Below are 12,416 nucleotides of genomic sequence, written 5' to 3'. Positions count from 1 at the left end.
CTGCAAGCGCTTTTTATGCAATTTTTGCAAAGCTGTATGTGGAAGGAAACCGTGACCGAGGACAAGCTGATGGCATAAGATGTAAGTACAACTCCTCCGGTTTCATATGCAAAACAAATTATTGCGCTAGCTTACACGGTTCAGGTTCTACAGGGATTTAAAAATTGTTACACAAAACGGAGCGTGCTGCTCTGACCGGATTTAAAGGGTTAACAATGACTTTAAAAAAATAATATAAAATAGTGTGCAACACCACTGAAGTTTTTTTTTTAAACTCTCTTTTCAACCAACGGCAGTCACTCTCCAAATAACTTCTGCTTAGCTTTCCGAGCTTCCCTCGGGTCCTCTTAATCAGCGGTCTCCAACCTTTTTTGCGTCACGGACGGTTTATGCCCGACAATATTTTCACGGACCGGCCTTTAAGGTGTCGCGGATAAATGAGGGAGGGGCTAATAATCGGCTCAGTCATTTTTAATGATCGTTGAAAGCCCAGATCGTAATCGTGATTAAAATTCGATTAATTGAGCAGCCCTACGTCACACCATCAGGCCATGAAAATATGAACCATGATTTGAACCTGAAACAGTGCAGAAGCTCTAACAGTGGAGAGATGTTTGGAGTTAAAGCTTCGGTCAGACCAGAGATCAGAGCATCAGTTCATCACACTGTCCTCACTGCTGTAATATTAATGCCACACTGTTGTTCTTTCATGTGCTGATGTGATGTACTCATGTTTACATGTTAGTGTTACTGACCATTAAGTTCTGTAGGAACCACACATTCACACACAGCATACACGGATAAATAAAAAACACCCGTTGATGTCTTTGGACTGTGGGAGGAAGTCAGAGACCCAGAATCCACTTCAGGAGATACATGTATGACCTTTGTTCCTCATGCGCTCCATGTGTTACTTTACTAATTCACAGTCTGTTTCTGTGGGCAACAGGATGACTGTGACCTCCGACACTGCTGTCTCATTACAAATCCACACAAACATGATGTGTATATTTATACATTATGAGTGGCAATTTTCCCTAAAATCACAATGTTTCTAACTTGAGCCAAACTGGTGGATCTGAAAATCCATCTAAACAAATGAGTCAAACTTCACCCAAAAGAGCATCAGTGTACAAAGGTTTGCATCATCTATACAACAGTATAAATGTGAAAATATGTTTCATATTTTTGAGTCTTATGGGTCTGTTTATGAAAAGTAATCAGGTCTCAACCCAGCAAAGTTGTTCAGGATGTTTTGCTGGTGTCAAAGGTCAAAGCAGGTTAAATCTGACCTGAACAGTGTGTCATGTTAAAGAAAAGTTGAAGAGGTTGTCAAACTTCTCAGTGCAGGATCAGAGAGAGACGTTAACAGTTTGTACAATCTGTTAAACTGGGTAAGATTGGTTTACAAACTAAAAACAATGTCAGCCAAAGAGATGATTTTTATACAAAGTGTTTTCCAGTGGACTGTACTTAAAGAAGAAAAAGTCACATGAAGTTAATAAACAATCACACCAACATAAAATAGTTAATTTGCCTAACCTGAAGCTCCAACACTCACTGACTCTGAGATCAGAAATTCATGTGTGTTTGTAACACAGTTTGACTTTGTGTCAGTAAATCTCATGAACAAGATGAATAAGCTGTAGTTCAGAGTCACTGACAGCACAGACACACACTGTTGGTCCGAGTCTGAACATGATGATCATCAGAGTCGACTGCTGGATGTTCAGGAGAGTTTCTGTCTGTCCTCAGATTGTCCGACTCACAGTTCATCTCTGTCTCCTCCTGGCTGACCTGCAGGTGAGAAACAGCTGTGAGGTGTCCTCTTCTAGTTCAGGAGATTAGATGAAAAAATCATTCATAACATTTATAAAGTGAGAAAATGTTAATGTTGATTTTTCTGCTTTTTATTTAAAAACATGATCTGACCAAAACTGCAGTCTGGAATCTTGCTTTCACCATAAAAAAATCATAATTTTTTTCAAATACACAGGTCTAACAGCTGCTTCGGGGTCAGAGGTCATGTTGGGTTGATCCAGCTGTTCTTTATAATTTGACCTGTTTGGCTGCAGACTGTGAGAGCTCATTAAAACATGTCTGAGACTTTTGGAAGGTCAAATCCTCGAGTCTCTGAAAACGTGTTTGTTTATTATGAGGCTGAAACATCTGAACCTGTGATTCAGTGACAACAGCTCTGTCACACCAAACACTGTGTACACAGTTTACTACTTTTATATACGAAGCACTTCAAACAGTGCAATATATCAATACCATGCAATATATAATACTATATACCAAACATCATACTTACAGTTTGATATAATTGTTCAAAACAACCAAACATCTAAAAATAAAACTGACTTTTTAGGTTTCTACACTGAATAAATATCCAAAAACATTTTGACTGGTTAAAATCACATTTGCAGAAGATTTGGTGGTTTCCTGGTGTAGAGTTACTAGAGTTAGAATAGAGTTAATGGACTGTAGGACCATCAGAAATGTGTGCAGTAACAAAACAGGCAGCACTGAAAGCAGCTCTAAGTGTTTGTGTTGTTCAATGATTTGTGCACAACAACAACAATGGGACCTCTCTCATCCATCAGTCACCATGTGGACATTTTTCTGACACACTTTGAAGCTGATGGACGTTTTGTGTCTGCACTAAGTACGTTTTCAGCAGCTATGGCACCGGCAGGATTCACTTTCACAGACTCACAACCACCAGCTCCACCCCTCCCCTCCCCCTCCAGCTGTAGGCTTTAACATTGAGTTTCCCCACACATGTTTACAGACGAGTTAGAGAGCAAGAGAAGAAGAGACATAAATGTCTTTGTTTCTGCTCTAACCAAACAATGCTGCTCTACAACTCTAGACTACCAGCCACAAAGACAACAGCTGGAGAAACATCTGTCTACCTCTGACATCCACCAGCTCATCCATACAACAAACACACATCAACAACCAGGAAGCAGCTTCACCTCTGATCACACACACTCAACTCTACTCACTCACCTGGAGGATCAACAACCAGTTTGATGAAGCTGTGTTTGAATGAGCGTGCTTCTACCATGAGGAAACGACACTCGTATGTTCCAGCATCATTAATCGTCACATCCTTCAGAATCAAAGACACATCTCCATCCTTCATCTCTTTGTCCTGCAGATCCACCCGGTTCTTAAAAGATGGATGCTGGTCATCTAGAATAATATCACAACCAACTCGGAAAAGAACATTTCCTGACTTCAGGTCAGCTCTCTCCCACTCTAGAGCGAAGATGTTGTTGTTTGGAGCTCGACATGGCAGAATTACATCCTGTCCAGACTCAGCTGTGATGGTTTTCTGATCTGAAAGATGAAACAACACAGAGCAGAGAGGTTAAAGGTCAAAGTGCAATTATGATCAGAATGGTTGACTTTAAATATTTTGTTTATTTCCTTTGACATTTGAGTTTTATTTATTTTTTTCATTTTATTTTCAGTTACAGCAGCATGTTAATAGCAAAACTTTGAACATACAGTAGTTTGCTGTTCAGTTTTTACAATACCCCAAAAGATAACAGAAAGAAAACAAACAAACAAACTAAAGAAACCCCTACAAAACAAAAAACAAACAAACAACAACAACAAAAATAAAATGGATGGATGGTATCTGGTCATGACAATGTGGTCATTTTAAATGTTTCCATGTACATTAGAAAAGGCTGCCATGCCTCAAGAAATTTGGTGGTTGAACCTACCAGTGTATATCTCATCTTTTCTAAATGCAAAAACTTCATGAGCTCTGCAAGCCTCTGTTCATGTGTGGGAGGAGCTTCCTGCTTCCATCTTAAAAGTATAAGGCGCCTTGCAATGAGTGAAGCAAAGAATTTGAATAGTATTTTGGCAAAGTGATGTTTTGAGGTATCACCCCAAAGATTAGAGCAGAGGGATCATAATTAACGTTATATATCTCTGAAAAGGTGTTAAATATACCCATATGGAAAAGAAATAGAAAAAACTTATAAGACTTGCATAAGATGTGGCCTACTTCATACAGTCAATCATATAAGGCTTATATGATTTACTCATGAAAGTGGCCACTTTCTCATTACTTTCTTATATTGTTTTAGTAAATATCCAAAACATACAAGTTTCATTTATGATTTTCAAGGGATCTTAATCTGTTTTCACTCTTGTATGCTTTTCATACAAGCTTCACACAAGACAGATACAAACTTTATAAGATTTATATGCATCTTTTCCGTATGGGTAGACACCCAATAGTTATGAAGATTGGGGCCAAAAACTATGAAGGAGTGAACCTGTTTCTGCTTTACATCTGTTACACAGGGGGTCAGCCCATGTCTGGCACATATAGAAGAAGAGTGTACCCTATGGAGAAAACATAGAGCTCATCTGTTAAAGTCATCCCAAGGTCTTTCTCCCACTGAGCTTTAAGGATGGAGAGAGAAGGAGATTGAAGATCTAATAATATAGCATACATTTCTTTAATCGCCCCTCTCTTATGAGTGTTTATATTAATAATTTTATCCAAAGAAGTTTCCTCAGGTACTTCTGGAAATGAAGGAAATCGACTCTTTACAAAGTGGTGAACTTGTAAATAGCGGAAAAAATGTTTGCGAGGAACATTAAACTGCTTCAGGAGCTGCGTGAATGAGAAAAATTTCATCTGCAAAAAGGTCTTTGATATTTCTAAGTCCATTACCTTCCCATATTTTAAAGGCAGAATCCATCATTGAGGGTGGGAACATATGATTTGAGCTGATAGTGTAACCCAAACCTTACATTGCACCCAGATTCTGAGCGAGTCATACAACAAAGGGTTACATTTATAGGTGTACAGTTCTAATGGGAGAGCTGAACTCAACAAAGCTGATAGGCACATTTTGCCACAATTGGATGAGTCAATTTGGAGCCAAGCTGGAGTCTCTGTGGTAAAATTACTGATCCAGCATATTTCGAATATTTGCTGCCCAATAATAAGACTGAAAAATTGGCAAGGCTAATCCACCCATTGGCCTAGTCCTCTGCATGAAATCTTTATGAATTCATGGACTTTTGCCGTTCCAAATAAATGCAGGGATATGCTTATTCAGTGTTATAAAGGCTCTGACATATACAGCAGGAGATCGTCAGCCTATACGGATATTTTGTGCTCCTGGTCAGCTCTGAAGATGCCCTTAATGCAACTGTCAGCTGTCAGCTTGGCTTTAATCGCCAATGGTTCAATTGATAACGCAAAAGGAGAGGGGATAAGGGACATCCTTGTCTCGTACCACGGACAAGTGGGAAATAAGAAGAGAATAACAAATTTGTTCTAACACGTGCCATAGGTGAGGAGTCAAGTAACTGAATCCATGAAATGAAATTAGGGCCAAATCCAAATTTATTTAGAGTATAAAACAGATAATCCCACTCCACCCGTTCGAATGCTTTCTCAGCATTGTGTAATAAGGCAATTTAAGGGGCTGTAGTTGACTGTGATTCACTTTCTGTCACGATCTGGTACAGGGATTCAAACGCAGAGCGGTAAGGTATCTCCAAGGTGTGGTTTATTTACAGTGCAGTGCAATATATGTACAGTGAAGGGATCCAAAACTCCGGGGGGGAAATCACAGGGTAACTCGCTCACGTCTTCTTCTCTCACACTCACACACTTTCCCGCAGCAGGGAGGTCGCAGGTCCGGGGGGGGGGGATCTGAAGCAGACGAGAAGGCAGGTCATCAACTAATCACAAGTCACGGATATGAAGCACAAGAGCTGTGAGAACACTAACGTTAGGGGTACAATCATCCAGCGACGAGAGGATCTGTGTTCCAGCCTCAAATAGTGCTCCCGGTGATGATGGGTTAGTGTTGTCAGGGTGATATTGTAGACCAGCTGACCATCCACGAGCCAGGGGGGCGGCGGGGCCCTGGAGGGAGGGCACAACGGGCTGGAGAGCACCGGCTTGACCTGAGACACATGAAAGACATTGTGAATGCGCATGTTGCGCGGCAGCTTGAGGCGGACAGACACAGGGTTCACAATGGCCTCAACGGGAAAAGGGCAAATAAACTGAGGAGACAGCTTCTTTGACTCAGTCCGTAGCGGCACAAAACGGGTAGCCAGCCATACTCGTTGACCGATGGTGTACACGGGGGCCGGTGTCCGGTGACGGTCAGCGAGGGTCTTGTTCCGCTCCTTAGTACGGAGCAGGGCAGCCTGAGTCGCCCGCCAGGCACGACGCCACCCGCGGAGGTGAGCCTGTACAGAAGGAACGGAGTGCTCACCTTCGATGGCCGGGAGCAAAGGTGGTTGATAGCCCAGGGACGCTTCGAAGGGAGACTTGCCCGTGGCGGAGGATGTGTGGCTGTTGTGGGCGTATTCGATCCATGGAAGCTGTTCACTCCAGGTCGATTGGTTGTGCGAAGTGACACAGCGGAGGGCAGCTTCCAGCTCCTGGTTGGCCCGCTCCGATTGCCCGTTACTCTGTGGATGGAAACCGGAAGACAGACTGACCTTGGCCCCCAGTGCGGAGCAGAACTCCCTCCAAACACGGGACGTGAATTGCGGCCCCCTATCCGAGACGATGTCCTCGGGGATCCCGTGAAGACGGAACACATGGGAGGTGAGGAGCCGGGCCGTCTCCAAGGCCGAGGGGAGCTTCGGGAGGGCGACGAAGTGTGCAGCTTTGGAGAAACGATCGATAATGGTAAGTATGGCGGTGTTACCAGCGGAGGGCGGCAGGCCCGTGACAAAGTCCAAAGAAACATGGGACCATGGTCGAGCTGGTGTAGGGAGAGGCTGCAGAAGACCCGGTGGAGGGCGGTTCGAAAGCTTATTCCGGGCGCAGGTCGAACAGGCGGCTACATACTCCTTGGCATCCCTAGTCATAGCAGGCCACCAGACGTAACGTCGGAGGAACGAGCAGGTGCGGAGGACCCCAGGATGGCATGAAAAGCGGGCGGTGTGAGCCCACTGGAGAACCTGAGAGCGGACGGCTGAAGGAACGAAGAGGCGACCAGGTGGACCAGTGCCAGGATCCGGTTCGGTCTCCTGCGCCTCTTGGATGAGCCCCTCGATCTCCCAGGAGATGGCTCCAATTACGCAGGCGGCCGGGAGGACAGGCTCAGGGTCCGAGTCCTCCCCAGTGATGGAGAATTGCCTGGACAGGGCGTCTGGCTTTACGTTCCGTGTTCCTGGCCTGTAGGTGATAGTGAAGTCAAAACGAGCGAAAAACAGTGCCCACCTGGCTTGCCGGGAATTGAGACGTCTAGCCGAGCGCAGGTACTCCAGATTCTTGTGATCCGTCCAGACGATGAATGGTTGTGCTGCTCCCTCCAACCAATGTCTCCACTCCTCCAGGGCCAGCTTGACGGCCAGAAGCTCCCGGTCCCCGATGTCATAGTTACACTCTGCTGGGGAGAGACGGCGAGAATAAAAGGCACACGGGTGCAGCTTACCGTCCAGCTGTTGAGACAGAACTGCCCCAACCCCGGAGTCCGATGCGTCCACTTCCACAACGAACTGCCGTGTAAGGTCCGGTTGCCAGAGTATGGGAGCGGTGGTGAACCTGTCCTTGAGCAGGGCGAAGGCTCGCTGAGCGGCAGAATCCCACTGGAAGGGAACCTTGGGAGAGGTGAGTTTAGTGAGAGGGAGAGCGATTCTGCTGAAATCACGAATGAACCGTCTGTAAAAGTTGGCGAATCCCAAAAAACGTTGCACTTGGCGGCGATCAGGAGGAGTAGGCCATTCCACCACAGCCCGCACTTTCTCCGGATCAGTCCGCAAGTCCCCCTTCTCGATAATGTGGCCCAGAAAACTCACTGACGCCACGTGGAAATCGCACTTCTCCCCCTTCACAAAGAGCCGGTTCTCCAGAAGGCGCAGCAGGACCTGCCGGACATGGACCTTGTGCTCCTCGAGTGTCTTAGAAAAGATCAAGATGTCATCCAAGTACACAAATACACAACGGTTAACAAAATCACGAAGGACATCATTAACCATCGCCTGAAACACTGCGGGGGCGTTAGTCAGCCCAAACGGCATCACGAGATACTCAAAGTGGCCCCGATGCGTATTGAACGCGGTCTTCCACTCATCCCCCTCCCTGATGCGCACCAGGTGGTAAGCGTTGCGCAGATCCAGCTTGGTAAAGACGGTCATGCCTTGAAGCAGTTCAAAGGCGGAGGAAAGCAACGGCAAAGGGTATTTGTTCTTAACAGTGATCTGATTAAGGCCCCGAAAGTCAATACACGGCCGCAGCGAACCATCCTTCTTATCCACGAAAAAAAACCCAGCCGCGACAGGGGAAGAGGAGGGGCGAATCAACCCTGCCGCCAGCGACTCCAAGATGTAACGCTCCATAGCATCCCTCTCAGGCCGGGAGAGGCTGTACAGGCGGCTAGACGGCAGCGGAGCTCCAGGAAGAAGATCGACGGCACAATCGTACAGGCGGTGCGGGGGAAGGGACCGCGCCCGATCCTTACAAAAAACATCCCGCAGATCATGATAAACCCGCGGAACCATCGAGAGGTCCGGGGCGTCCGACGGCGAGGCCGTGGGTGGGAGCGAAACGGGGGAAGCCGCAGCCCGGAGGCAGTTCATATGGCAGGCCACACTCCAACCTAGTACGGCACCCTTCTCCCAGTCGATATGCGGGTTGTGGAGGACAAGCCAGGGGTGACCCAGAACCAGCGGAGTGAGAGGAGCCTTAAACGAAAAAAAACAAATCCTTTCTGCGTGATTGCCAGAGAGAGATAATGAAAGGAATTCAGAAACATGAGTGATGTCAGGCAGGCGCTGGCCCGACAGTGCGTGAACGCGGAGGGGGCGTGACAGAGGCTCCAAGGCGATGTTCAGTTTGGCGGCGAGTGAGGTGTCAATAAAGTTCTGCTCAGCCCCAGAGTCAATGAGAACGGAGAGAGAATGAGAAACAGTCCGAACACGCAGAGTAGCCGGCAAAAGAAGCCTGGGGAGAGGGCTTTCACTCGACAGATCGCCCACCAGCACCCTCACGATCACTGGTGAGCGCGCCCTTTTGCCAGCGTTGGGCAGGAGGAGACAGAGTGGCCTTTACGGCTGCAATAAACGCACTCACCGGAGGCAAGACGGCGCTGGCGCTCCGCGGGCGACAGCCGTGAGCGCCCAAGCTGCATGGGCTCTTCCCCATCCCCGGTGTCGGCGTCACACGACCCATGGGCTGCAGTAGGGGTCCCACAAAAGTCCAGCGGGGCATGCCCCGAACGCGCGCGTGCGCTCCGATGTGCGCGCACCTGATCGTCCACCCGCATACACAAAACCAGAAGCGCATCCAGGGAGGAAGGCAGTTCACGGAGCATTAGTTCATTCTTTATTTCCTCATTAATATTAGTGAGCAATGCACTTTTAAGGGCCTCTTCCCCCCATTTCGCCTGTTCAGCCAAGGTAGAAAAGTCAATAGATAAATCAGCCATGCTGCGTTTACCTTGTTTAAGCGCAAGCAAGCGCTGGCCGGCGGTGGCAGTTGTGGCTTTCCTGTCAAACACACCTTTAAACTTAGTAAGAAAGTCAGAAAAGGTGATGTCCGGCTCCGCCTGAAGCGCAGCTTGAGCCCAGGTTAGAGCACGGTCCTGGAGTAACTGGACGATATAAGCGATTTTCGCACCATCAGTAGAAAAGGTTTGCGGTTGCTGGCGAAACTGAAGGGCACACTGAGTGAGAAAACCAGCACATTTATCAATCTCTCCCGTGAAAGCCCTGGGAGTAGGGAGGAATCTGTCAACGTGAACAGGTGGCGCGACACTTACAGCTGGAACTGGCGCCTCCAACGGAGGAGCGGCGACCAGAGGAGCGGCCGGTAGCGGTGTTAGCCGAGCCACGGCCTGTGTGAGGTTCGCGAGCTCTGCTCGAAGGTGAATGAACATCTGCTCGTGGCGTGCCAGCATCGCGGCCAAAGTGGCGAGGGTGGGAGTCGAGACCGCTGGGTCTGCTGAATCCATTTCCGTGGCTGGATGATTCTGTCACGATCTGGTACAGGGATTCAAACGCAGAGCGGTAAGGTATCTCCAAGGTGTGGTTTATTTACAGTGCAGTGCAATATATGTACAGTGAAGGGATCCAAAACTCCGGGGGGGAAATCACAGGGTAACTCGCTCACGTCTTCTTCTCTCACACTCACACACTTTCCCGCAGCAGGGAGGTCGCAGGTCCGGGGGGGGGGATCTGAAGCAGACGAGAAGGCAGGTCATCAACTAATCACAAGTCACGGATATGAAGCACAAGAGCTGTGAGAACACTAACGTTAGGGGTACAATCATCCAGCGACGAGAGGATCTGTGTTCCAGCCTCAAATAGTGCTCCCGGTGATGATGGGTTAGTGTTGTCAGGTGTGTGTGTGGGCCAAGGGCGGGAGCCCACAGTGAGCTCCGCCCAGGCAGAGAGGGAGAAAACAGCAACAGCAATTGTAGCCTTGTGGGGCCGACCGGGCAGGCACGGAGACCATGACACTTTCACAGACTCACCACCAGCTTCACCCCTCCCCTCCCCCTCCAGCTGTAGGCTTTAACATTGAGTTTCCCCACACATGTTTACAGACGAGTTAGAGAGCAAGAGAAGAAGAGACGGATTCATAAATGTCTTTGTTTCTGCTCTAACCAAACAATGCTGCTCTACAACTCTAGACTACCAGCCACAAAGACAACAGCTGGAGAAACATCTGTCTACCTCTGACATCCACCAGCTCATCCATACAACAAACACACATCAACAACCAGGAAGCAGCTTCACCTCTGATCACACACACACTCAACTCTACTCACTCACCTGTAACAATCAGGTTGAGGCTGCTGATGGACTTCCATGAGCGAGTTTCTTCCATGAAGAAACGACACTCGTATGCTCCAGCGTCATGAACTGTCACATCCTTCAGAATCAAAGACACGTCTCCATCCTTCATCTGTCTGTCCTGCAGATCCACCCGGTTCTTAAAAGATGGATGCTGGTGTGTTGAATCAGGGAGACCATCCTGGTACAAAAGCACATAATCATCTCCCAGGTCAAATCTCTCCCACTTTATTACTCTAATGTTGTTGTTTGGAGCTCGACATGTCAGAGTGACGTCCTGTCCAGACTCAGCTGTGATGGTTTTCTGCTCTGAAAGAGGAAACAACACTTTGACATTTGAGTTTTTAGTCATGTTGGATTTAATGAACCTCTGAACATCCAGCAGGTCACCAGTGACCCACTGAGGGGGAATTTTAGCCTCATGCTAAACATGCAAAGTGTCAGAAACTACAAGATGTTAGCTTCCACAGAACAACAACATGTGCTGATAATAAGTGAACATAATGTGTGAGAGAAAGCAGCCTCTCATTATAAGACACTGTGAGTCTCTGCATGCTGCCTTTATGGAGCTACAGCTGTTTGTATACACTGAACAAGAAGCTTTGTAGCTGCATACTGACTCCTGACACTACAACACATCACACTGACACACACATTACACTTCTTTGTCTCTGTCACAGCTGGATTACAGATGTTAAGTGTCCACCCAGCCTGGTGTCTCCTTCACACACAGACAAACTGAATCCAGATGAAAATAATCCTCCTGTACTTCTTGTTATCTCAGAGAGAACCTCAGTTTAGTTCAATCTCACCTGCAGAGACGAAGACAAGGACAAACAGCAAAGTGCAGCAGAGCAGCGCAGTGCCAGCAGCCATCTCTGTGTCAGTATTTGTGCTGATCCGACTCTTAGTTTGTAATAAAGCTGAAAGTCTGCTTTGAAGAACAGATCTGACTTTCAGCAGCTCACTCTTACCCTGTAGTTTGTGGTTCATTTAAGAGCCTTGGAAACCTTGGCTGTTTAGTTGAATCAACAGGTATTATCAGGCTGACGTCAGCATGATGTCATAAACACACGATAAAACATCAGAGTTTTAGTACAGCCTCTTGTTCTCTCCTGTAGTCTGAGTGTAGCCATTATAACAGTGAGACGGCACTGCCACCATGAGGTCAAACTGGAGCATTGCAGGTAATAATTCTCATCCTGAACACTGTTGGAACATCAGACCTCCTCACGCTTTGAACTCATTGTGATTCTAAATATTTCTAGTTTCACTTTGACCCCAACCCTAACCCTGAAATGGGCTGTACAGCTTTTATACTTTGACAATGACAAAATATTATTATCTTCTCCCAAATCCAACGTGGCAGTCTGCTGCGAATCCTCCCCGTCCACATCCGACCTCCCCTGGTATCTGCTCCTCCTGGAATCAGAAACACATGGACACAAAAACACATCCTGCCTTGATTATCTAATGTTATCCTTCAGCTTATTCTAAGGCCCAGTTCAGGACGTCATGTTTGGACTTCCTGACCCAGAGACTTATAGAAAACAATTATCAGTGTATGTGTAAAAATCCTCTGCACTCTGCGTGTACCTGCAATATTT

General features: G+C 47.0%; 1 protein-coding gene across 1 annotated transcript; it reads right to left on the bottom strand.

Annotated features, from left to right (window-relative positions):
• Positions 1–1,765: 1,765 nt before the first annotated feature.
• Positions 1,766–11,802, bottom strand: LOC146578494 (CD226 antigen-like). The gene is made up of 4 exons (XM_085268757.1): positions 11,622–11,802; positions 10,789–11,118; positions 3,016–3,348; positions 1,766–1,797 (listed from the first exon to the last, which is right to left on the bottom strand). Exons 1-4 carry the CDS (start codon positions 11,800–11,802, stop codon positions 1,766–1,768), a joined length of 876 nt encoding a protein of 291 aa, XP_085124883.1.
• Positions 11,803–12,416: the final 614 nt, after the last annotated feature.

This window comes from Mchenga conophoros, linkage group LG3 (genome assembly GCF_057382185.1).
Source record: "Mchenga conophoros isolate Kocher_MC1m ecotype Shallow Benthic linkage group LG3, M_conophoros_male_GT1.1, whole genome shotgun sequence".
In the NCBI taxonomy this organism is placed as follows: Eukaryota; Metazoa; Chordata; class Actinopteri; order Cichliformes; family Cichlidae; genus Mchenga; species Mchenga conophoros.
This window is presented reverse-complemented; position numbering and strand designations above follow the sequence as displayed.

Bases quoted from the DNA above. Each gene is read 5' to 3' on its own strand.
- LOC146578494 (XM_085268757.1), bottom strand. From the start codon at position 11,802: ATGAACCACAAACTACAGGGTAAGAGTGAGCTGCTGAAAGTCAGATCT. The intron at 11,119-11,621 runs GTGAGATTGAAC...TTCCTCTTTCAG, and splicing joins CCTTGTCTTCGTCTCTGCAG to AGCAGAAAACCATCACAGCT. The intron at 1,798-3,015 runs GTGAGTGAGTAG...TCTCACCTGCAG, and splicing joins ACTGGTTGTTGATCCTCCAG to GTCAGCCAGGAGGAGACAGA.